Here is a 26459-nt window from a genome sequence, read left to right on the forward strand (position 1 = left end):
CTGCCTCCGCCACTGGGCTCCGCGCCGGGACGCCGCGGGGATCGCTGTGCGCCGCCGCTACCCCGCACCAAGATGGCGGTGGCGCCATCACTCAGCACATTTGGCCGGTGGCACGTGACCGGCGCGGCGCTTCTCCCACCTCAGTACCGCCTGTCGGCAGATTCGGCACATCCGCGGCGCCGCGGCGGGGCCGTGATCTGGCGGGGCGCCGAAGGGGGAAGACGGGGTGCGGGATCCCCCGAGCCTGCCGCCCAGCTGCCCCCTGCCCTGCTGCCGGGGCGAGGAGCGCGGAATCTACCGCCCGCAAACCTCCGCGCTGCGCGCTGACTGACCGGGGGAAAGATGGCGTCGGTGTGGGATGAGTCGGAGGTGAGGGGCCGCGGGGGTGCGGCGGCGGGGTGGCGGGCGGCGGGGCCGGGCCCGGGGTGACGCTGCCGTTGTGCCCCCGCAGGATGGCGTCGGCGAGGAGGTGCTGAAGATGTCCACGGAGGAGATCGTGCAGCGTACGCGTCTCCTCGACAGCGAGATCAAGGTAGCGGCGCAGGGCCGCCGGCCGAGTGGGCCGGGGTGCGGGCCTGGGGCCGCGCTCGGGAGCCCGACGCTGCTGGCGCTCGGCGGTGCGGGGGAAACGGCGATTAAAAGTAAGATGGGGTTAACTAGATCGAGATTTAGTAGGCTGAGGAGCAGTGAGCCGCGAGCGTAGGGCGGGAATAGTAAGTCGGGACCCCGGGGAAGCCGAGGGTACGATTGTTCTACAGAGCCTTAGTGCCGTGGGTGCGCAAGCCCTTCCAGCTCTCGTAGGCGCGGGGGAAAGGGGGAGCCTGTTCCACACCGTGAGCGAGGTGGCATCATCGGGTAATTCAGGTTGGAAAGGATTTCAGAAGATCTCTAGTCCAAACTCCTGCTCAAAGCAGGGTCAGCCATAAGCCAGGCCGCTCAGGGTTTTATCTGGTTGGATCCTGAAAGCCTCTAAGGGCAGAGATTGCACCACTTCTCTGGGCATTTTGTGACACTGCTTGACTGGCCTCATGAGGATAAAGATTTGCTTTACATACAGGCCGGACCTTTCTTATTTCAGCTTTTTTTTCTCACCTGCCCACTGTCCGCTGCTGTAAAGCATCTGGTTCTGTTTTCTTGATATTTTCCCCACTAGTTCTCTTCCCCAGCTGAACAAGCCCACTTCCCTCAGCTACTTCTCACACGGCCTATGCCCCAGCCCCCTGGCCATCTTGGTGGCCTTGTGCTGAGCTCAGTCCAGTTTATCAACATCTGTGCTGTATGGGGAGGCCCAAAACCAGATAGAGTGCTCTGGGTAGGATATAACAAGTGTTGAATAAAGGAGGCTGATTGCTCCTCTCCATCTGCTGGCTGCTCTCCTGTCAGTACAGCTCTGATAGGAATAAGTGCATCTTAGAGCACAGCATAATGCTCAGACATCTGGAGTTTTTAAGGGATAGTTTTTTAGAGAAGAGTGGATTTCCCCACTAAACAGAATCACGTAAGCCAGTTCAGATGTAACCAGTTCTCCTGAGACTATTTGGTGCTTTAGTGGGGATCAGAGACTGTTTTCACATGGTGTGACTAACGAAGACAGGGAGGAAGACGTGTGTGGGCATCAGCCAGATAGCACTGAGACACCTGTATTGGGTGCTTCAGTCTTGGTTGTAAATGTACATACTGTTTTCTGGTGAGTGCAGAACTGCTTTTCTTATAGGTATTTTCCCTTATAGTTAGTAGAATCACAGAGTGGTTTGAGTTGGAAGGGACCTTTAAAGGTCATCTAGTCCAATCCCTTTGCAGTGAGCAGGGATGTCTTCAACTACCTCAGGTTCAGAGCCCCGTCCAGCCTGACCTGGAATGTTTCCAGGGATGAGGCATCGACCACCTCTCTGGGCAACCCATTCCCGGTTTTCAGCACCCTCATTTTAAAAAAGTTCTTCCATATATCTGGTGCAAATCTACCCTCTTTTAGTTAAAATCATTACCCTTTGTCCTGTTGCAAAAGGCCCTACTAAAAAACGTGCCCCATCTTTCTTTACAAGCACCCTTTAGGTACAGGAAGGCCGCAATAAGGTTTCCCCACAGCCTTCTCTTCTCTAGGCTGAACAAACCCAACTCTCTCAGCCTGTCCTCTTAGGAGAGCTGTTCCAGCCCTCAGATCATTTTTGTGGCCTCCTCTGGACTTGCTCCAACAGGTCCATGTCTTTCCTGTGCCGAGGGCTCCAGAGCTGGATGCAGCACTGCAGGTGGGGTCTCACCGGAGCAGAGGGACAGAATCACTTCACAGAATCACAGGCTGGAAGGGACCTCAGGGATCATCTAGTCCAACCTTTCTAGGAAGAGCACCGTCTAGACAAGATGGCCCAGCACCCTGTCCAGACGGCTTCTGAAGATGTCCAATGTGGCCGAGTCAACCACTTCCAATTATTCCAATGGTTGACTGTTCTCACTGTGAAAAATTTTCCTCTTGTGTCCAATTGGAATCTCCCCAAGAGCAAATTGTGTCTGTTCCCCCTTGTCCTCTCCATGTGACTCCTTGTAAAAAGGGAACCTCCATCTTCTTTGTTCCCTCAACCTGCTGGCCACGGTGCTTGTGATGCAGCCCAGGACATGGTTGGTTTTCCGGGCTGTGAGCACGGATTACCAGCTCATGTCCAGCTTTTCACCCACCAGTTACCCTCAAGTCATTCTCCACAGAGCTACTCTCCATCCCTTCATCCCCCACCCTGTATTGGTACTAAGGGTTGCTCTGACACAGGTGCAGGACCTTGCACTTGGCCATGTCGAACCTCATGAGGTTCACATGGGCCCACTTCTCGAGCTTGCCCAGGTCCCTCTAGGACCTGTCCCTCAGGCGTGTCAGGCACACAGCGCACGGCTCAGCTTGGTGTTGTCTGCAAACTTGTTGAGGGTGCTCTCGATCCCACTGTCTGTGTCATTAATGAAGGTGTACTGGTCCCTGTACAGACCCCTGAGGGACACCACTTGTCACCAGTCTCCATCCAGTGATTGAGCTGTTGAGGACAGTAGCAGTAAAAGCCTCAGAAAAGTTAAAATTACATAAAGATGTAGGAATTTGAGTTTTCTGTCATGCTGCTAATACATGTTTTATTTCTTCTTTTCCTATAGAGAGGTTTTATATCTCATTGAAACCTAGGCTAAGGTTAATTCAAACCATAAATTACCGGTTATAAATTGAAAAAATGAGAGGTTCCACAGGGGTATGAAGGTGACCTTGTCACTGTGAGGTCAGTCAGACAGCAGACCAGGTTGATCCAGTGAAATAGTCTCCATCCTTGGAAGTTTTCAAGATTCAGTTGGGCAAAGCCCTGAGCAACCTCATGAGAGCCCATGGCTGACCGTGCTCTGAACAGGAGGTTGAACTAGAGCCCCCCTGCAGGTCCCACTCAACCTGAGTTGTCCTATGAACCCACCTTCATTGTTTTCCAAAGGACCTCGCTGTCTTTGTGGGGAACAAGTACTGGATGTTACTCCAGTGCTGAATGCTTTACTTTTAAGGAGAACAAAAAGTACTTTTCCCCTGGAAAGGCAGCTGATATGTTTGTTTCTCATATGTAGGTCTCAATATGTGTGGTCTTGTCAAACATAAAAGCTTTATAAAAATGGCACCTCTCTTTCTCTTTGTTCCACCGGAAGAAGTGGCGGTACATCTCTTTGCAAAGGTGCTGCTATTCCCACTGCTCTCAGTAGACACAAGCCTCTGTTCTGCTCTTCCCCATTCATACTTTCAGTTTACTTTGGTTCTCTATGGCGATACTTTCAGTTTAGGGTTTTCTCTGACTGTTCTATGCCATGGCATGCCATCACTTCAGTGTTCTAGCACACAATCCTTTAAACGCAGAAAAACATAACTTTAAAATGGGTGCGTATACATGGATACATGTACATATGGACATATGTGTATATCTAGTTACCTGTGTATCCATCTATATTAAAAATAGTTGCTTTATCTAGGTCATATCCTTCTCTAGGTCATATTGCAACCCTGTAAGCTGATGCATTGATCGGGCTAAGGTCATCCAGTGACACTATGAAGGAATTACTTAGGAGTATTGATTAGTTGGAGACCAGAATGGACTGTGTAGCCTTGATTCTTAACCAGTTTTGGCTCATTTGCTGGCTTTTCCTCTTTTGATACTACGTTTCCCTTTATACCCACTGTTTCCTCAGTTATGTTGTCATAACTGTTTTACTTTTAGAATAATTAATTAATTTTATCTTGCCTTAGTCTTCTGATATTATTATTATCTCTTTCTTCTGTGTCCTGATTCCAGATCATGAAGAGTGAAGTGCTGAGAGTAACCCATGAGCTTCAGGCTATGAAAGACAAGATCAAAGAGAACAGCGAGAAGATCAAAGTGAACAAAACCCTGCCGTACCTTGTCTCTAATGTTATTGAGGTGAGAGCAGCGCACTCTTCTGCAGCAGTGTGAGAAGTGTGTGCAATATCGATCAGGAGAGAGAAGGGCAGGGGAGGTCTTCAGTAATCTGAGACGTGGCATATTCTCAAACTACTGGTTCTCCTGGAGCCAGGACTTTCAGGTTTTTCTTTTGGTTTTGTTTGTGACCTGGAAGTGCACATTGCTTGTCTCCTTCCTGTCTGGGTTGTTCCTTAGGTGTTGGCTGCTGTTCATCTGTATGTAATAAAGCCATCGGAGGGTGATGCAGCCTCACTTAGTGCAGACTTTGGCACATGAGATTTAGTATAGGCTGTCTGAAACTTGAGAGACAGCGAATGAAAAGTGGTGGCTCTGTTGCTACATTAAATTCTTTTTGTAATTCAGTAATTTTGCTGATCTGCTAAAAAATCTTGATAGTTTTCTATTTTTAGAAAAGGGGGTTGGTTTGTACTAGTGTTTTAGAACTTAACGAACTTAAGGCTTAATGTGAGCTGCTGTAGTGGGAGGAGAAATAGGTGCCATTAGCTTCTACTTTGTTCTGGGCCTTATAGTGTCTTTATGTGTGCTATTGTGTGCTGCTTCATGAGGAAAAGAAGAAATTAATTTTTATAGGAGGGCTTTAATGCTTTCAGGATTCTACTGCTGATGAATGATGGGAAGTTTTATTTCTCCTACTGCATGTAATTTAGATGCATTAATCCTGCGATCATCCTGCAACCTGGTTACATTATCATGAAATCTCTCACTCTGCTTTTCAGCTGCTGGACGTTGACCCCAATGACCAGGAGGAGGATGGAGCAAACATTGACCTGGATTCCCAGAGAAAGGGCAAGTGTGCTGTGATCAAGACCTCTACACGCCAGGTAAGAGCCTTGTGCCCAGCTAGGTGTGAGGAATGCTGAAAAGGACCTCATCGTAAGTACGGCTCATTTTGCTTACTTCGATTCCTTCCCTACAGACGTATTTCCTGCCTGTTATTGGGTTGGTTGATGCTGAGAAGTTGAAGCCTGGAGACCTAGTGGTGAGTGATGCTCTTGTGACTCGTAGATATAACGTGGCCAGAAAATTGAATATATCGGCCCTTTAGAAAGGAGACAAATCTGTCCAGATTTCTCCAAGACCATTTATGTACTAAAATTTTAACAAAAAGGTATTATGGGTTCAGTCATATCCATAGTATAGAAAAGTAGGTGGGGAGGGGGCGTCTTTATACATACAACTAGGTGCTGAAAAATTCAGATATCACCTAGTAAGCTTTCTAAAACCGATCTTTTGTGTTGTAAGTTCTTTTTAAAATGTGCTGGGTTAGCTGTGGCATTGTCCACTGTGCCAGGCTGTGATTTGATAAGTTGCCAGTGTCAAAGCTGGTCCTGCATCCTTGAGGTCTAGTGAATCATCTTTGGTTGCATATTTACTAATTGCTATCTGAAGCCTGTTAAAAGCAAAGGACTTGTGTTTACAGGGAGTGAACAAAGACTCTTACTTGATCCTGGAGACTCTGCCTACGGAATATGATTCACGGGTGAAAGCCATGGAGGTGGATGAGAGACCCACAGAGCAGTACAGTGACATCGGGGGGCTGGATAAACAAATCCAAGAGGTGATACTCTATATTTAGTTTCTGGTCTAACTGAGGGCAACAGTCTTTGAACTTCAGCTCAGAACTTCAGCTCAAAGCAGGCAGCCTGGATCTGTGGAGTAGGATGGGTTTACGTACAAATATTTTCCTTTTCCTGTAGCTCGTGGAGGCCATTGTCCTGCCAATGAACCATAAGGAGAAATTTGAAAACTTGGGTATACAGCCGCCCAAAGGTGTCCTTATGTATGGGCCTCCAGGAACGGGGAAGACGCTTTTAGCTCGAGCATGTGCTGCCCAGACCAAGGTAAAAGGAACCTTTGAAAATATGTGCTGCTGTAGAATAGTACCTGAAAAAGAATTAAGAACACCTCCAAGGGGAGAGGGGTCATACATACAAACTGGTGGTACAAAGGCCAGGATTTTCTTGTCTGCTTGCTTGCTTTAATTAAGGGCTTCTCGTAGTACTCGGAACTGACCCTATTGAGAAATGAGGCACAGGATTCTCTTTTACTTCCCAGGCTACATTCCTGAAGCTTGCGGGTCCACAACTTGTGCAGATGTTCATTGGCGATGGAGCTAAGCTGGTACGCGATGCTTTTGCTCTAGCCAAGGAAAAAGCGCCTTCCATCATCTTTATCGACGAACTGGATGCCATTGGCACCAAAAGGTGAGGTGTAGGCCACATCGCAAAGCTCTTGGGAGCTGCTTAGCAGCCGCCTTTGCCTGCCTGTGTGTGGGAAGCCGAGCTTAAAGCATGGCCTATTCAGAAACAGAGTGTAAAGCCAATTGCAGATAGCAGTTGCCATGATCCTTGGGCTCATGAGACTCAGAATCTATCTGATGGTCTCCTGCTGTATAGAACTGTTCCCTGATAACTGCATCAGGCACAGGGCGATGTTTACCCTCATTTACTACTTAGGCCTGGACAACATTAGCCCCATTCAGCCCTAAGGACATAGTAAGACTTAGCTGCTGCTGACAGTTATTCTAGTCACAGGCCTCATCAAGGTAGGACTTCTTGTAGTTTCAAGGAGGAATTGGAAAACCTTGGCCAAGGAGTGTGAACTGCAGTCATTCTTTTTGTGTGATTAAAAACATTGGGGCAGGGTGGCCAGCTGCAGACTGATACTTTTACCCTTGTTTCTTCCTCAGGTTTGATAGCGAGAAGGCTGGTGATCGGGAGGTACAGAGGACCATGCTGGAGCTGCTTAATCAGCTTGACGGTTTCCAGCCCAACACACAAGTCAAGGTTGGGATCTAGCAGGGAGGGCTGCTGAGGTCCAGGGTGCTCTAGCAGGGGATGGAAAACAATGTCCAGGGAAGAAGCTTCGTGGATCCTTGGGGAGAAGAGGCCTGTCCTCCAGGTGCCTCAGACTGATGACCCTGCTTCTACTTAGGTGATCGCTGCAACCAACAGGGTTGATATCTTGGACCCAGCTTTGCTCCGCTCTGGACGATTAGATCGGAAGATTGAGTTCCCAATGCCTAATGAGGAGGCCAGAGCCAGAATTATGCAGATCCATTCACGCAAAATGAATGTCAGGTATGGACAAGGCATAGCCTGCTGGGGCTATGTTCGTCCCTCATGATGGTACCTCAGAGCTGTGGAGCAGTAGGTGCTCTCTCTTGTTGTGAGCTCACTGTTGGGTTTTAAGGAAGGTCCATGCCTTGGTTTTTCTGTTTGGTATGTGTTCTCAGACTGTTTTGTTTTTTTTTTTTCCCCCTCCCACTCATACCAGCCCTGATGTGAACTATGAGGAGCTGGCTCGCTGCACAGATGATTTCAATGGAGCGCAGTGCAAGGCTGTGTGCGTTGAAGCGGTAAGTATTGCTCTACAGCAGCCAGCACTGATGGGAGATGTGAAAGCTATTGTGGAGTCATTACTTCAAACTGATGTGGTGCTTGCATGCCCTCTCTAAATACTGTCTCGTTGGGCAGGGGATGATTGCCCTCCGCCGTGGAGCTACAGAGCTCACCCATGAGGACTACATGGAAGGAATCCTGGAGGTTCAAGCAAAGAAAAAAGCCAATCTGCAGTACTATGCCTGATCTCTGCCCAGTCAAGGTTGTGGCCTTGGCAGAGGACAGGACTAGATTGGACTGTAACACTTGGTTTCTGTCTGGAAAAAATAAAGCGTTTTTTTCCTCTAAAAACAAATCTGTGATGTGTTAGGGCTGTTGCCCTTGCTCAATGGTTCTGCATCTGCAAAAGGGAAGGTGGGAACAGTGCCCATCATGCTGCCTTTGGAGCCGCCTCCTGCCAGAACCAGATTAAATCCTGCTCTGCTACTCCTGGATGAGGACTGACAGGTTATGCTGCAGTAAATTTGCTTTCAAATTGCTGATCTGCAGCTCACACAGTAGCCCCTGTTTTTACCTGTGCAGCCAGTGAACAGACTGTAGAGCTTTGTTAGAGTCTTTGAAACTTTTGAACTAATGCTTACTTTGCAAGGGAGGAGTGAACACGATTCACACACAAATGATGTTCAAACTTTGTCATTTAAACTTAACTCTGGAAATGTAACTCTGGGAAGTCCCTGGTGCATCAGTCTGGTAATTAGTCAGAAAGAAATCCAAGACTTCATCCACTGAGCAAGTCTTTCAGTACTTTTAATGCCAGTTGAGAATTACAACTTCCATTTAAAAATTACACTTTTCATAAATACACTGACTTTAGCATTAAATATCTTACATGCCACTGTATTGTAAATACAATGTAAACATCTCCAAATGCTGGCCATCTCATCTTTACCTGTGCAGTTTTGGACACTTGGGAGAGGGGTGTGGATATGAGGGAAGAAAGAATAGATGAATGAAAGAAAAATGCACCCCGAAGTACTTTGGCTGATGTTCCTGAGTTAGTATTTGCACTGGTTCCAAGGCCCTTACTGCTCAATTCAGAGCAGGCGCTTGTTCCAGCGGAGCCTGCGTGTTCTTGACACGCTGTGCTCGGGGGGCATTTGACATCAGAAAAGGGGCGAGTGGTGAAGTGAGTAGACGCCACGTGTTCCTGAGGAAAATACATTGCAGTTCCTTTGGACATGAATATTAGTGGGGTTTGTACATCTGCTATTTTAGCAGTACTGCTATTTGAGCTTGGGGAGAGTTATGCATCTCCTTTCACGGACCAGAAGTTGCACCCATAACATAGTTGGAGGTGAAAGCTGATCCCAGCAGCTCAAACTATGACATACTTTCAGAAATATACCCTGGCCTCCAGTGGAAGAGTTACAAGCAGCATGTTGCATACATCGCCCCATTAAAACAAGGGTATGGTCGTTAGACAAATGAGTAACCTCACCTGTGTGAGCAGCTGAGGAAAACTTCCCCCTCCTTTCCTAAATCCATAAGTTTTTTTAGAGTCTTGCTGCTCAGTTACAGCCGGCTGCTTTTGGAACCGGCTTTAATAGTGAGTACATAGCTGCTGCTACAGCATGGCATAGCATGGTTTTTTCGGTTTTTTTTTAATTAATCAATACTAAGAATGGGCTAATTCTTTGGCCTAAACTGCGGCATAGATCACGGTTCTTTTGGGAAACAATGGCCTGAGCCAACATGAGACATGCCTGTTGCAAAAGTGTTCAAGCCAACTTCACGTAGCTCCTTGCCCTAATTTGGGTCTGAATTGCACAGACCTGCAGCAATAGAGTTGATGCGTAAACATCCCTTACAACTGGACAATAACAGGACCATGGAGGTACAGTTCAAAAAACAGCACAAAAAAAGACACAGCCTTGGACTTAATCCCTTGGAAACAGAAGAAAAATCAAAAGAACTGTTCCCCTTAAACCATCAATGAGCAAATCGGCAATAATTCAAACAGCGTTACTTGCAAGGTCCGGGTCTGTGACTGGAGGCTGCAGCAGCATACCGCGGGCTGGCATTTCCACAGCTATGGCACTGCCCTCCATGCGTTGCTGTGCCACCCCTTCCTGGTGGTAACCCACAGCTCTGCCCAGGCTGCGCTTTCCAGAGTCTCTCCTCGCTCCCGCCGAGGTCACACAGCCCCATTTTCTTGTCTGGGTTTTTGTACCGACACCCGAGAAGTGTTGAGTGACGGGGCCAACGTGCAGAGGAACCCAGCCAGCAGGGTGAGGCCCAGGCCTCCCCAGGCACAGAACATGGACCAGCCATAGCCATGACTGATGTCCTCTGGCAGCCCATAGACGTAGCGAGGGTAGCGAGATAACTCAAAATTGATCCCAGCTACGCATGTGCAGAGTGAGATGATACAGCATGTACCTGCAGGAGAAAAGCAAGAGGGTTCTACACTGCCCTCGGACAGGTTAATTATGCTCTGGGTTTTCTACCCTAGGTATTGTCAAAGTCATAAATATTCAAAATCAAGGATTACCTGTCTGTTTTTTTTTTCTTTTTTTAAGGCCTACCAGTCAGTCTTGTTACAAGATAGGGAGAGAAAAAAAGGCAAAATATGTAGGACTACAGGATACCTCACTTCACAAATAACTAATATTGCCTTAGCTCCTGCTGTTGCTATTGCGAACTCAGTCACGTGCAGTTCATCATACAGCGATCCTCCTGAGACCGTACTTATTGCCAATGACTAATGTCATCAGGTTCCAGGTAGTACTTGGGCAGTCTCTCCTATGTAAGGTAAATAAAAGAAGCCCGGGCTTCAAAGTGCAGTGCTGCTTGGTTTCTGCTAGGCACATCCAGATTCCTGCCAGCTGTAGCCTCAGCCCAGTCACAGTGCCCAGGTTTTTGTCACCTGCTACACGTTCACTAAGCACCTATATAGTGGAGCAAAAAAAAACTGAAGAAACTGATAATGCCAAGCACTCTAGTATGTCTACTATACACGCGATCACCTCAACCTTGAGTCTAGTGTATATTTTGTTCTCTCCAGCTCTGCATCTGTGTCTAAGTACTAACAACAGCTCTTACTGCTGACAGCATGCCCATCATGGTAAGTGCAGAAGCACTTGAAGGGGACCCGGTCTACCTCTTTCACTTACAATGCTTTACCCTTTCACTGCTGTGTGATAAAGAAATGATAATGTTCCCAAAGGAAACTGTTAAGCAGCACGTAAGATGATCAAGGACAGCACAGGCCTAACTTCCAGCCTTTCTACCATGTCAGCAGGGTGCTTTTCTGTGCAGCTGCCCAAAAGCACTCCTTGAGAAGGCCCATTTATGGCTTGGGAAGATATCCCCCCCGCCCAAACTGGCACCAAGCCAGTGTCACACCTACTTGTTTAATTGATATAGATGCTGTTATATCACCAAGTTCGTTGCTTGCAGCCATTATAGATGCTGACACCAGGCCTCTAGGGTAGCAGCTGTAGCTTTTAAGGAGAGACTCATTTTTTTCTTATTTAAAAGTTGCCTGTTTACAGCTTGTAATTTAAGAGTCCCCATCCTTGCAGCATCTGAGTAGCTTACCCTTTTGGTGCGTTTGTTGCTACTATGCCCCTTTTTTTACACTGCCCATTTCTGAGCAGCACAAAGTTCAGAAAAAAGCCTTTGGCCATGCAGACAGTCAGCTCCCAGCCAGGAAGGACAGATGTAGCACACCAGGAAAGCACTGAGCTCACGTCCATACTCCTGGGCTGATGTTCTCCAGGCTTGGCTGGGTTTGGACTTCATTGTTACCCAAAGACATGAGCATCTCTGAGCAGCAGAAAGGCGCTCTGCATTGATTTTTATTTTTTTCTGTCTTTGTTAAGATTCCCTAGGGAAAACTGAGCTGAGCTGTCTTACAGGAGCCACAGGCTCCACACACTCAGAGCAGCTCTCCAGAGCAGAAGGCTCATGTGTACATATAGCAGGGTCTACTCAGAAACATACAACTCCCCACGCAAGCATAGGCCCTGCCCAGAGCTGGGGAAGTGTGCTGTGCTGATGGCTTGCTGCACTAAAGAACTGCTTTGTATGTTTGCTGTGGGCTGACTTGACTGCTGAGAGCACCTCCCCAGCCAGCAATACTGTGGTGACTTCAGGAGTAGAAGCTAAAAGCTCTCACCTCCCATTAGGAAGAGCAGCCCAGCCACATACTGCATGAGCTCCTGCTGTTTGCAGCAGCCCAGCACACCAATGATCCACCCAAACAGGATGATGGAGACTGCCATGCCAATGAAGCCAGCTGTCATCCTCCGCAGATCTGAGGGAAGAGAAAGGAGAAAAAGCAAGAAAGAAGACATGAACATGGCAGCACCCAGACAGGACAGCTTGGGGAGAGCCCACACAGATTTAGATTTTTTGGTTCTGAAGTTTATACCTCACCCATGGACAACTCCTCCTGTAGCTTCTTTGAGGTAGTTTCCCCTTCACACTGAAGCTAAGGGAATACAGCTAACTTGACTCCCTTCTGCTAGACACTGTACAACTAGAGAGTATTACTGTCCTGATCAAGAGGAATACTGGCCAAATACTTCCCAACATGGGACAGAAGTGGTGCATTATGAATTTGGCAACGATTTGTAAATGTTAGTACCACAAGGGCTTTTTTTCTTTTTTTTTTTTCTTTTTTTGTGTGTTGTGTTTCTTTGGGATGGAGTTTGATGGATGAGTGTCTGCTGAAATTAGAAATAAAAGAAGTGAGAGGGGACACTGAAGAGAAGTAAAGGACTAGTGCATGGAAGGCAGATAGTGTGAACTGACAAGAGGAATAGTGGGAGGACAGAAGCAGACAGCAGATCAATAGAGTATCATGGGAACAACTCCAGTAACAAGCTCTAAAAAAAGAAGCTTGGGCACCAGTGGTATGAACAGCACTTTGTAATCCATAATACAAGCGCTGTTCTTGTCTCTTCCTAGTTCAGTCTCTAGCTGGATTTCCTCAGCACTGAGGCTTACATGACAGGGGCTAGGCAGAATTATGTGAGGCAACAGAACCAGAAAACAAATGTAGAGAGAAGCAGGAGCAGAAAAAAAATCAAATCATTCTCAGGTCAGTCATTTGTGTGGGAAGGACTTGGGCATGAGGCAGCTTGTGAGCCAGGAGCTGGTAAAAGGGGCTTGCAAAGACAAACTGAGCTGTTTCCTAACAGTGCTGGTTGTCAGAGAGCTGCACCAGGTCATGGGCGTGCACACAGGAAAATACAACAAGCTCTACACAGACTACACGGTGATGTGGCACCTTTTGGTAAGCCAGCTGGGAACTGCCTGTCCCCAGACCCAGAATATGATCACACCTCGCAACACGCTACACACAGGCCTGAATTCCTGAATTCACTGCTTAAGCCCCTCCAGATTTCACATCCCCTTCCAGTTACACTGTCAGCTGCTCACCCTTCCTCACTAGCAAATAGGTATTCATGCTTAGAGCCCAGGGACAGCAAGCTGATTCAGAGCCCTCACTTGGCATTGCATTAAGGCATGAAGCAATCCAAACGATCTCGTACACGGCTCAGCGTTACTTACGGAGCGCGTGCCACTCATCCTGCCGGATGGTGTTCGTGATGTTGATGGGTAAGTTGCGAGGCAGTGAGCTGGAGGTGTAGTGGTACTTCACAGCGGTGCAGCGCTGAATAACTCCTGTAAAAGAAACATCGGCGTGAAACAGCATGAAATCCCTGTGCCTTGCACTTGCTGCTGAGTTGGCTGGCCCAGCAGAGCTCACACAGCAGAAGCCGTAGCTCGGTAACACACCAAATATAACCAAAAAATGAGCTTTTTACTTCAGAGGCTTTGGGGATTAGGAGAGATGGGGGACTTGCTACAAAGAACTGGCAAAAAGAGAGCAAGACCCAGGCATGATCTAGGAAGGAACGGCTGAAGGTAAACAGTAACAACAGTCACCAAAAAGCTCCAGAAGCTTCCTAGAGGAACGGGTACAATCTCTTTGGGATGTCTGAAACAAGAATGCAGCTAAGTACCAACAGGACTGCTTTGTCTCTAAAAAGAGAGAGCTGAATCACTTTGAAAAATCTGAATGAATGCTGGGAAGTGAAGTGCATGGGAGAAAAGTATAAATTCATGCCAGTAGCCACTGGCTCTTTGTGTTACTTTTGATGAACGCTAGTACCCAATTAGGCTTGTTTCCACCTGGGAAAACATAATCCGGGAGTGCAGCACAGACTGGGATCCACCTGGCTGGAGAGCAGCTCTGTGGAAAGGGACCTGGGGTCCTGGTGGACAAAAAGCTCAACATGAGTGAACAGTGGCTGCTGCGGCCAAGAAGGCCAACAGGATGCTGGGTTGCATCAAAAAGGGCATCGCCAGCAGAGATAAAGAAGTCATCATCCCGCTCTACTCAGCGCTTGTCAGGCCACACCTGGAGTGCTGTGCGCAGTTCTGGTGCCCGTGTCCTGGTTTCAGCCGGGATAGAGTTAAATCTCTTCATAGTAGCTGGTATGGGGCTGTGTTTTGGATTTTTGCTGGAAACAGTGGTGATAATGCGGGGGTGTTTTGGCTGTTGCTAAGTCGTGCTTACACTGGTCAAGGACTTTTTCAGCTCCCCATGCTCTGCCGGGGGCACAAGAGGCTGGGAGGGGACACAGCCAGGACAGCTGACCCCAACTGACCCACGGGATATCCCGTACCATATGCCATCATGCTCAGGATATAAAGCTGGGGGAAGGAGGAAGGGTGGGATGTCTGGAGTGGTGGTGTTTGTCTTCCCAAGTAACCGTTACGCGTGATGGAGCCCTGCTCTCCTGGGGATGGCTGAGCACCTGCCTGCCCGTGGGAAGGGGTGAATGAATTCCTTGTTTTGCTTTTGCTTTACCTGCTAAACTGTCTTTGTCTCAAACCATGAGTTGCCTCACTTTTACGCTTCCAATTCTCTCCCCCGTCCCACCAGGGGGGAGTGGGCGAGCGGCTCCGTGGTGCTGGGTTGCTGACTGGGGCTAAACCACAACAGTCCTTTTTGGCGTCCAACGTGGGGCACAACAGGCTGGAAGGGGTCCAGAGAAGGGCCACCAAGATGATCAAAGGACTGGGAAGCCTGCCATATGAGGACAGGCTGGGAGAGCTGGGTTTGTTCACCCTTGAGAAAAGGAGGCTCAGAGGGGATCTCATCCCCATGTACCAGTACTTAAGGGGCAGCTACAAAGAAGATGGAGACTCCCTTTTTACACGGAGTCCCATGGAGAGGGCAAGGGGGATGGACACAAGCTGCTCTTGGGGAGATTCCGATTGGACATTAGAAGGAAATTTTTCACACTGAGGACAGTCACCATTGGAATAATCTCCCCAGGGAAGGGGCTGACTCAGCCACGTTGGACACCTTTAAGATTTGGCTCGTGGGGGTGCTGGGCCATCTTGTCTAGACTGGGCTCTTCCCAGAAAGGTTGGACTAGATGATCCCTGAGGTCCCTTCAAACCAGTGATTCTGTGATTCTGTGATTATAGCTTAAAGAAAAGCGGTCCCCATATGCAAATGTGAACCTACGTGCAAGCTCTTCTTGACAGGGATTTTTAGTTCAGAAAACAATGGATACCAGAGATGATACTAGGGGGTAGAGGGAGGGGAAGGTGCCTTGCCCTCCCTGTTATAAATAAAGCCAGGGCAGGGGAGAGAATAAACATCGATGGTGGGGTGGAAGAGAATAGACAGAAAGGTAAAACAGTTAAACAGTACAAAAAGTTCCCCTTAAACAATGGCTGTGGGGTCATTACCACTATTTGAATGCTGGGGCAGAAGAACCATTCAGAAACAATCAGTTGGCCACTCAGCTAATTATGAACAATCACTAGCAGGGAGCTGCAGACTCAGTAATGAGCTTTGCAAAAGACGCTAGATACTCCAGGAGAAGAAATGGGCTTTGTGCTGCTCCTGCAGCAATGGGGAGGATGATTTTGCTCTCTAACAATGTTCACCAGGATGGTACTGACCTGGTTCCTGCAAGAACCTGCAGAGAGAGGAAGCCCCCACTTGACAAGATATCGATCCCCAGGGATCGATATTGGGCCCAATGTTATTCAATATCTTTATAAGTGATCTGGATAACGGCATCAAGTGTAGCCTGATGAAGTTGGCAGATGACACCAAGTTGAGTGGGGAAGTAGACACTCCAGAAGGGAAAGCTGCTCTGCAGGGAGATCTGGATAGGCTGGAGGAGTGGGCCAGCAAGACCCTTATGAAGTTCAACAAGGGGAAGTGTAAGGTCATGCACCTGGGAAAACATAATCCAGGAGTGCAGCACAGATCGGGATCCACCTGGCTGGAGAGCAGCTCTGTGGAAAGGGACCTGGGGGGCCTGGTGGACAGAAAGCTCAACATGAGCGAACAGTGGCTGCTGCGGCCAAGAAGGCCAACAGGATGCTGGGTTGCATCAAAAAGGGCATCGCCAGCAGAGATAAAGAAGTCGTCATCCCGCTCTACTCGGCGCTGGTCAGGCCACACCTGGAGCACTGTGTGCAGTTCTGGTCCCCGCTGTACAAAAACGATGTGGCCAGGCTGGAAGGGGCCCAGAGAAGGGCCACCAGGATGATCAGAGGACTGGGAAGCTGCCATACGAGGGTAGGCTGGGAGAGCTGGGTTTGTTCACCCTTGAGAAAAGGAGGCTCAGAGGGGATCTCATCCCCATGTACCAGTACTTAAGGGGTAGCTACAAAGAAGATGGAGACTCCCTTTTTACAAGGAGTCCCATGGAGAGGACAAGGGGGCATGGACACAAGCTGCTCTTGGGGAGATTCTGATTGGACACCAGAGGGAAATTTTTCACACTGAGGACAGTCACCATTGGAATAATCTCCCCAGGGAAGGGGTTGACTCGGCCACGTTGGACACTTTTAAGATTCAGCTGGACAGGGCGCTGGGCCATCTGTCTAGACTGGGCTCTTCCCAGAAAGGTTGGACTAGATGATCCCTGAGGTCCCTTCTGACCTGGGATTCTGTGAAGATGAGGAGTTGCATACCAGAGGCCCAGCCAATCCCAGCCATCAGGCCAGGGAGGGAAAGGCGATCTAATTTCCCCACACTAACCAAACGGTGGCATTTATTACCGAAGTGGAACAAGCAGACATGTAAAAAACATGCCCCGAAAGGGGACAACTCAAAGCTAGAGCTCCAAAAGCCTCTGCGCAGCAAAGCATTTCAGTGGGCCCCCAGCCTCGGCCGTGCTTCCCACCACCCCCTTCCCCAGCTGCAGTTCCCTGCCACCTCCTCTGACACCACAAGGCACTGGCAGCGATATGCCAAAACGTAGAGCTGCTCCCCTTCACCTTCAGCCACTGGCCCAAACCCTGCGGAGAAGGGCACCCTCTTTGCATTTATTTCAGAAAAGTCTGTAGTGCTGCCTGAGCAAACAGATCAGCAAGACAACCCAGTAACAGAGGATGCCAGTTCATTTGCAAAAGCTCTGTAAACGTCTGAATTAAGGACATAGGCCACATACAGCACATCACAATATCTAATTAAATTTTACCTGTAACTGTTGACTGAATTAGATTTCACTATCTACATGATTTACACGTGTTGTTGAGAAATATGTCTCTGGTACAAGCTAATGACATCAGATTTTAGATCGCAATGCACTGGATTCATTTACAGTAAGATCTATGCACTTACATATTCCCATTACAGAAGTACTATATATGAAGCAGTATTTTATGTAAGAGCAAGGATTATCACTTTTATAGCTCATGGAAGAAAAATCAAAGACCAGAGATATACATCCCTTATGATTAAAGCTATGGACTCCTCAGCTAAAATATCACTAAGAAAATCTTTGCTCTGTATTATTGCAAGAGTTTACGTGTAGACTAAAAGTAAAACCACTCCACCTTCTTATACAAATCTGGTTATTTAGAAGTTTTCAAATATCAGTTCATTCTGCCTCTGGTTTAGAAGCTTTACTCTTCATCCTTTCTTCCCCAGAATTCAAAGTGCTAATTTTATGTAGGTAGCACATAAAATTATATTACGACAGCAAGTTTGCAAAACTAAGAGCTCACAAGTTAGCGTATTTCAGGGTTTATGCTCAGCTCTGACCTCTAATCCATGGGCTCTGAGAGCACAGGCTGGGCCTGCTCTGGTATGAGCCACCAAAGGCAAAACCAGGAGGCCTCTCTCTGCAGGTCTGCTGGAAAAGCTGAAACAGGTAGGCAAGAGAGTCAGGGGATTAGGGCAGCAGTGAGGGTGGTCTCTCAGCTGAATGTCTCCCAGAAAATTATAACATCCACCCAGGAAATCCTCAGTAGCCAGATTTTGCATCCACAGTCACTAGTTCATGCTTCCCATCTTCTGAGTGAATTGCTAAGTCTCATTTGCAGAGACACTATGCACTCAAATATAGCCAGGTACTCTCCACAAGGCTGCATGTAGAGTGATGTAACACCTTATTCTCTAAACACTCAAAAAAAAAAAAAAAAGAAAAAAAATCAAACCCAGGTTTGTAGTCTCAAAGTTATTGCAACGTCAAGGGTACTCCAATAAGTTTTTTGCCCTAAGCCCTTACATACCTTAAATCCCAGTCTATAAAACAGGGACAGCATCCTGCCCTTCATTTCAGAAACCTGCTAGCAAAGTGACTTCTCTTTTGTTTGTAACACACCCGGATGAGCACCATAGGAAAGCCTGCCAAAATTAAAATCTGCCTTCACGCAAAGGCTTGAACAGAATGGAGTCATGTGGTGAACAACAAGTAAGTGCATGTTGTTTTTTGGCCCGTGAGAATACAGGACAGAAAGGGGCAGGTGCTCGTGTTGGTAGCTTACCATAAAGCACGTGTACAAGAAAAAGGTTACGCAGCCAGCCTGATCCTATCATTTCTTAGGGGCATTAGAAGAATGGAAAGTTTTTCTGCAGTGCATGAAAATTGCACCGCATGTACAATTTTCTTGATTAAAAAATAAACATAAGAAGCAATGAACTGTATCCAGCAGTGTCACATTGACTCTTTCGTGGCCGAGCTACATACCTGTGCCCTCCTATGGCCAACATTGTTTCTCACACCTTGTCCTCAAAGTGGTTTTTTTTTTTTCCTTCAGGACTGCAACTGCAGACAGGTTTCCCTCTCACAGCCCTTGGGACACTATGTGTCGGTGTCCCTGGACAAGTCCTTTCTCCTGACTGAACAGAAAGGCTGGGAAAGATCAGAGGATGCTGGCTAGAAAGAATTTCTGGACCTCCAGGTGCTCAGGCAGAGCACAGAACCCTTACCCTGGGCTGCCAGACACCTGGAAACCCAGACCCAGGCCTGCTGTAGCACATTCAATTTTTAATCCTGGGCTCAGCACACCCCAGGTTTTTTCTCAGTTTATTTTTCATCTCTGACTTGGAACATGTGTGTTTTCTTCTCTACACTGCTTATGGGCCAGTGTTATGAGGGGGAAATGGTAGGGTCCTCATTTTCAGTTCCACTACCTGGCCCGGTCCTATCTTAGAGCAGTTTGGCACTCACACGACTGGGACAAACCCTCTCATTCTCACCAGTGAGCAGCCATGGGCAGTTAACATGGAGCCACCATGTGAGGTCTGGCCCTCCTCTCCCTCATGCCCCAGGACCAAGCAGCCACTGAAGCTGCCTGGCCTATTCCTACCATTTCTGCCCAGGATTGTGGAGAGCATCACAGCTGTGGGATCACTCTGCCCACATCATCACCCAAAGGCCACTAGATCTGGTAACAACCTTCCTCTATGATAACTCTTACAGATCGTATCTACTGACAGATCATACTTACCAATGGCCACGACCAAACAGATTGAGTTTATTAAATACCCCACTATAATAGATGTTCTACCGACCTCACAGTCATTCCTGTAGCTCTTCAATTTTATCATCAGTTGGAAAGGACGGGACACCAGGACTAAGCATTTTTCCCTCAAGGGCCTCATTACTGCCACAAACTGTTGCATTCCTCTGCTAAGGCATCCAGTGGTTCTTCTCACTTTCTCAGCTACATTGTGGTACTAAGAAGTCATTTCTGCCCAGTATATGCGAGACCCACCAGTCCCATCCCAGAGCCTTTTCAGGGCACGCTTGAAAAAGCAATAAAATCCTCAGTTTATGAACAGTGATGAACCTCTTTTTTTTGTAATTCCTTCAATTTTCTGGTGTTAAAACGCACGGTGTTCAAATGAATCCACCGAGCTACCCACAGCAGCCAATCAGAACAGATCTTTCCTAATTAAACATTTTCTACTGCCACCACTTTGTAAGCAACGTTTTTTTCATATTAATAAAGAAGACCACTGAACAGCATGTAATAAATCTCTGGAGGACCTCACTACATAAGAATTCTCCAAGCAAAATGTTTTTTGTTGCAGCACCAGTTATCTGGTGTGTAACCCACATAGCACAGGGCCTGTAAGATGATGGATAGTGCTCAACTTCTTACACTCACAGAGTCCCTCCCTACACACACAGATACTCTTCGTTTCCCCACCAAGTGCTTCAGTTCCTTACCTGCTATCTTTTACTGACTGCTAATCTCCATTTTCCCAATTTGGTTCATACATAATTTCTTCTTTTGCCTTCTTAATTTTATTTTTAAAATGAAACTATCTATTTCTTCACAGTTCCAACACAGTGATTTTGCATTTTAAGAAAAATCCCACACATCATTCTCCTCTTATATTTAAACATTTCCCACCTCTCAGTTTTGCTCTGCATTTTTTGACTCCTGCTTCTTCCTTTTAAATATATGAAGCAAAAATATTTTACATATTTTTAAGAAATATATTATCTATAAATGTATGCTAGTATATGCATCATTGGCTAAAATGCTTAAATATAAAAGTTTCCACAGAATTTGCTTTGTATTAATAGCAGTAGATAAATCCTGGAATAGAAATCCATGGAATTATCTAAATGGATATGGGCACTTATGGATTTATTAATTTATTCAGAACTCAAGAGAGACTCAGGAAGGAAAGAAACCTTATTTCAGAGGTACTATAAAATGAAGAGTATAAACCCTAAGCAAAATTACCACTGGACTCTCACCAAAAAACCCAACCAACCAACCAACCAACAAAACCTCCCACCCTATTTACCCCTCTGTCAGTAAAAGCCTATAAATTCTCTAGTTTCAGGAATGTTCAGAATGTTAGAAGGCATCACACATCACCAAAATGCTAGCTGAAAACTTGCTGCAAATCAAGGAGAAAGTAGGACTTCCAGAGGTGCACAGTAGTGATCTTCAGCTCACACCAGGAGAAAAAAACACTTTTTTTTTTTTTCTCTTAGGAAGCCCCAGAACTAGTATTGTGCTTGAGAGAATAGCTCAGCAACAGCCGCACCTGACCATCGGCTGGAAAAGGCTGCTTAATCACAGTTGGCAGAGAAAAGATATACACAGCAGGAACAAGGAAAGGCTGCTAGTAAAGCAGGTCAGGGGAAGGTATAAGAGAGTCATACCAATTTAAAGATCTGACTCTACAAGAACTATTATTAATAATTTATCTCAACAAGATAATGTGGAAATCTTTACAGTAGCAACCGCAGACCTATTAGGCAAAGGATATGAGGGAAGCAAGGCTTGTAGGGAAAGGCAAGGTCTTTTATTAGAATGGCTGGAGAAAAAAAGAAAGCAGAAGAAAAAACTTTTGGAATCAGAGTCCCTCCAGTTTTACACATCAGTCCCTGAGGAAGCTCATTCACCACCCTGTAATGCCCTCATGCATGCGGAATGCAGACTCTGGCCTCTCTGCCTGTTGTAGTGTTGGGAAAATACCTCAGGAACAGAACTACTGAGGACCAAACTAGTGTTCTTCCCATCCCTTCCCCCTGACTTTCCTAATCTCAACAGGAGCTGAAAGCATTTGGCTTGAGGTGAAGCAAAAAAATAGAGAAATATTTTACAAGAGGCACAATTAATAGAAAGAAATTAATGAGCTGCCTTTTAGTGAAATGACATCAACACAGAAATAAAAATGAAAATGCATAAAATGGATCCTAGGAGATTAGATACAGAAAGAAGCTAAACACAGGGCACTGGAGTTTCTAAAAGTAAGTCACTGCTGTGCTTTGGGAAGAACGGACAAAGACATGCTGAGCTTCACAGTGCCAATCTATCCATCCTCTGCTGTGCAGGACTGGCGTCACAGTTGGAAGCCATACTGAAGAACTGCTCCCGCTTTCTCAAGATAGCATTTCCATTTTGTGCCTCAGTGGAAGCACTTCTCCCAACTCCTACTCTCCCTGTGCTAATATATACCTGCTGGAACAGTAAGTCCTGTTATTTATCATTAACCATACATAGCATTTCTTATCCTAAGCTTCTTTTATATGTCATTTATTTTGATACAGTGGGTCAGTCTGCTACATTATTTGTACCATCCAGTCCAGGAATTCTATTTGTACCTAGAATCATAGAATAGGTTTCCAATAGAAGGTTGGAAAAGACCTTTCAGATCATCAAGTCCAACCATTAACCCAGCACCACCAAGTCCACCATTAAACCACGTCCCTAAGTGCTACCTCCAGGGACGGTGACTCAACCACTTCCCTGCACAGCCTGTTCCAGTGCTTGACAACCCTTTTGGTGAAGAAATTTTCCCTAATACCCAATCTAAACCTCTCCTGACCCAACTTGAGGCCATTTCCTCTCATCCTATCTCTTGTTATTTGGGAGAAGAGACCAAGATCCACCTTGCTACAACCTCCTTTCAGGTAGTTGACTACTTCAACCAAGAGATGGGGCTTACAGGTGTCCAAGCTCCTATATGAATTTGTTGACACTACCCACCAGTCTGTGTGCAGATTTGTCTTCACCATTCTTGGAAAAGATCTTGACTTTGAGGCTGAGGAAACTCACACACCACACCCCCTTTAAATAGAGCAAATGCTCTGATCTTACAAAAGCTTTCCCCAGGGTTACTTCCATCAGAAGTTAAGTTTTGCAGGATCCAGGTCTAAGTCTCGGAGTCAGCTCCGTGTACCAGAAAAATGAGGCAAGGTCACCGAAAAAGAACAGGAACCCTGCTGCTTGGCTTTGTACCATGTGCCATCATAACAGAAGATCCACAGCCTTCTCTCCTGTCACCCCTGGAACCTCGTGTGACATCTGCCACCATGACGGCCTGGCAATCCACTGCAGCAACCTGAACTCCCCAGTACTGGAACAGGAACAACAGGTCCTGTTCTCCTTGCTGTAAACATCCCACAGCTATAAACAATGCCACGCATTTCTCAGCACTCAAACGCAAGAAGGTCTCAGGATTAGGCGGGTGCCCACCGAGACCCTGCCCAAGTGTCAGGCCGGCACGGGGCCACGGAAGAGCCTCTCCCAGACAGGCTCCTGCCCAGCACGGCAGTGTTTGAAGCAGATGGGGAGGGGTGTAGGACCCCGGTATGGGGTCAGGGCCACGCCTGCCGCCTCCCGCACCCCCGGGGACACCCGTGGGGCCTCATCCCCGCCCTCTCGCCATCCCACTTACCCTGCCCAGGCCGCAGCGGCAGCGGCGGCCGCGGCCCCGCCCGCAGAGCCGGGCTCAGCACCACGGACAGCAGCGGGGCCAGGCGGGCCCGGGGCCGGGGCCCGGGGTCGCCCCCCGCCCGAGCACCTCACCTTTCCGGATGAGCTCCTCGCTGTCCGGCTCGTACCCCGCGCGGTGGCAGCGCCTCCAGAGCCCCGAGACGGTGGAGTTGAAGCGGCGGCCGCAGTGCGAGTCCAGGGTGGCGGCGGCGGCGGCGGCCGGGGCGGGGGCCGGGGGCAGCCCGGGGAGCAGGGCCCGCGGGGGCCGGGCGCGGAGCGGCAGGTGGGAGCTGGGCGCCGACATGGAACCGGGCGGGTCGCTGCGCTTGTGGCCGAAGCCGCGGCAGCGCTCCCGGTGCCGCCGGGCGTCCGTCTCGTACCAGGAGTCGGTGCCGATGGCCACGGCCAGGAGGGCGAGGGCGGCGGCGGCCAGGAGCAGCCCGGAGCCGCTCAGCGCCTGAGCCGCGGCCGCCATCTTACCGCGCCGGCGGGCAGCGGGGCGGGCCCTTCTGCTGCAGCTCGGCTGGGCGCCTCCGCCCGCCGCCCCGGAAGGGAAATGGGGCTGCTTGCTCCCCCTCGGTCCTGCGCCGCTGTGGGCCCAGGGCGCTCCCAGCCCGGCCTCGAAGGGGCCCACGGCAAACACCGGCGGAGCAGCCCCGGGGGAGCCGGTCCCTCGCCCCGAGGCGGTGCAGCGCTGAGGCCCCGGCGGCTGCCGGGGAAAGAAAGGGGAGAGCAGAGCCCCCGACAGCTTTCGCGGCCTCCCCTTGGCTCGGCCGCAGCCCCCGCCCCGTGGCCAGAGTCGCCGCCGGGGCTAGCCCGGCCCGAGGGGCCTCCGTCGGTCCCACGGGGACCCAGCGGCTCGAAAACGTGCATAGAATACAAAAGGCACGAGCGGCAGCGCTGGTTGGCGCTTGAACATGAGCCAGCAGTGCCCAGGTGGCCAAGGAGGCCACCAGCCCCCGGGCTTGTGTCAGCACTGGTGTGGCCAGCAGGAGCCGGGCAGGGATGGGGCCCCTGTGCTCGGCCCTGGGGAGGCCCCACCTCGAATGCTGGGCTCAGGTTTGGGCCCCTCGGGACAAGAAGGGCCTTGAGGGGCTGGAACGTGTCCAGAGAAGGGCAGCGGGGCTGGGGCAGGGTCTGGAGCACAAGTGTGCTGGGGGGCGGCTGAGGGGGCTGGGGGGGTTTAGCCTGGAGAAGGGGAGGCTGAGGGGAGCCCTTCTCGCTCTCTGCAGCTGCCTGAGGGGAGGTTGTAGTGAGGGGGGGTTGGTCTTTTCTCACTAGTTACTACTGATAGGATGAAAGGAAATGGCCTCAAGCTGTGTCAAGGGAGGTTTAGATTGGATATTAGGAAAAAATGCCTTTCCTGAAAGAGTGGTCAGGCATTGGAACTGGCTGCCCAGGGCTGGTGGAGTCACCATCCCTGGAGGCGTTGAAAAAACACGTAGATGTAGCATTTTGGGACATAGTTTATGAGACCTGGGGGTGTTGGGTTGGCAGTTGGACCTGATGGTCTTTTCCAACCTTAGTGATTCTATGATTTTGATTACAATTTCTCCTCAACCCTTATCTGTTAATGGAAAATAAGGCCTGAAGAGTTAAAAAATACCAATCTATTTCATGCAGTGAGAAGCAGGCTAAATCCAAGCCATTAGTTACACGCAACATTTCCAAGGGCACAAAATCCCTTTTGATCCCCCTTGTTCTATGGGGCTTGCTCCTCCAGCTACAGTACTATCAGTCCCCACTGCCAGTTTTTAGGGCACCATTGTTTCAATTCTGGCCTCCAGATAAAATGATCTAGTGCTATGGTAAGTCTAAAATACAAGTTCAATGTCTAGTTTTAAAATCCTTAGTTTTGTTTGTTAGAAGTTTTTTAAATTGTCTCCCAAGAGCAACTGTTCAACTGCAGGAGTTTTGGATTCTTTCCCCCCCTTTGCCTTGTCACTTTTTGCACTCTTGGACACACCAAGCACGACCTCAGTGCCCTTCCCAGCACTCCTCCCAGGGACTCTGCCCAGAATAGAGCACTGCTTCTCTCTCCACAGCAGTATGTCTGGTGGAAACATGCAGTAACCGCAGATAAAGCTTGTTTTAACCACATTTCAGCATGATCCTCTTCAGCAGTTCACACTGGACAGATGGGATTACCATCCATGCAGCTGCACATTAGTGCCTTCAAGGCAGAAAAATTGAAAGGACTGCTGTCAAAAGAATTTTCTTACACATACCACCTAATTTCAGTCTTCCACATCAACAATTAAAAAATAATTTTCAAATACAATCAGTGCTCTAGGTTACCTAACATGGAAAAATCCTTCAGTTATAGCAGCTCTTTCCTGGAAGGATCCGAATAGCCACATTTCCTAAATCTGCGATGCTATTATGTCACCCCACTCTCTACATCAGTTCCCCAGGCTACAGTTTCAGACAACAGGGGCTTTGGCAAGACCATCACCGTAGAAAGTTCCCACATAGGCGACTCCTTTCAATTGTTCTCCCCTCTGTGCTACTGCAGTTGTGCCAGAGCCACTTTTTATGGAGCCTGTGAACCAGGCAGCTGATTAATCCAAGTTATTTTTTATTACTTTTGAGAAGGAAAAAGGGATGGGGGAGACAGGCTCACAGCACAGCCCCACAGGCAGGGGCACCAGCACAACCAAAGAGTGCAGTATGGCAAAGCCAGGGTCAGAGATTCCAAAACAGACATTGCTGGCAAAGCCCCCAGACCATGGAAGCATGCCATTGATCACCTACCTGCCTTCACCTTCTTCCAGCTCTTGGGGCATGGTTTTCCTCCTTCTTAAGACTCTGTGTAAGAACTGAGAGCCATGTACTACCACTCCATATTCCCAGGCTGAAAATCTTCAAATGAAGGGTGGCATAAGACATGGTCTGAACTCCTGTTTGAAGGGTAGAGAAAATCCCCTTAGTCCCTTCTGGGCAATTCCTACATATATTTGATGAGGGCACCTTTGTCCCACATGGCAGGTAACCAGTGTAGTGTTAATGGATTTCAGATGGGCCTTGAGGTTTTTAGATTAAAAAAAAAAAAATATCACTGATCACAACAGTGTGGTTGCAAAACACTCTGGATAGTCAGTTACCATGTAAGCTCTCCCCTCAAAGAGGA

General features: G+C 48.3%; 2 protein-coding genes across 2 annotated transcripts; one reads left to right on the forward strand and one right to left on the reverse strand.

Moving 5' to 3' along the window:
* Window positions 1-37: 37 nt before the first annotated feature.
* Window positions 38-8159, forward strand: PSMC3 (proteasome 26S subunit, ATPase 3). Its single transcript, XM_075105378.1, has 12 exons — window positions 38-369; window positions 452-532; window positions 4296-4421; window positions 5180-5284; window positions 5380-5442; window positions 5884-6021; window positions 6161-6304; window positions 6519-6667; window positions 7153-7249; window positions 7398-7543; window positions 7740-7821; window positions 7940-8159. The coding sequence occupies exons 1-12, from the start codon at window positions 343-345 to the stop codon at window positions 8048-8050; spliced, it is 1269 nt and encodes a 422-aa protein (XP_074961479.1). The 5' UTR covers window positions 38-342; the 3' UTR covers window positions 8051-8159.
* Window positions 8160-8593: 434 nt separating this feature from the next.
* LOC142062669 (transmembrane protein 178B-like) lies at window positions 8594-24062 on the reverse strand. The gene is made up of 4 exons (XM_075105391.1): window positions 23423-24062; window positions 13385-13498; window positions 11985-12122; window positions 8594-10243 (listed from the first exon to the last, which is right to left on the reverse strand). The coding sequence occupies exons 1-4, from the start codon at window positions 23802-23804 to the stop codon at window positions 9999-10001; spliced, it is 879 nt and encodes a 292-aa protein (XP_074961492.1). The 5' UTR covers window positions 23805-24062; the 3' UTR covers window positions 8594-9998.
* Window positions 24063-26459: the final 2397 nt, after the last annotated feature.

The sequence above is a fragment of the Phalacrocorax aristotelis genome, chromosome 10, assembly GCF_949628215.1.
Source record: "Phalacrocorax aristotelis chromosome 10, bGulAri2.1, whole genome shotgun sequence".
Classification (NCBI taxonomy): Eukaryota; Metazoa; Chordata; class Aves; order Suliformes; family Phalacrocoracidae; genus Phalacrocorax; species Phalacrocorax aristotelis.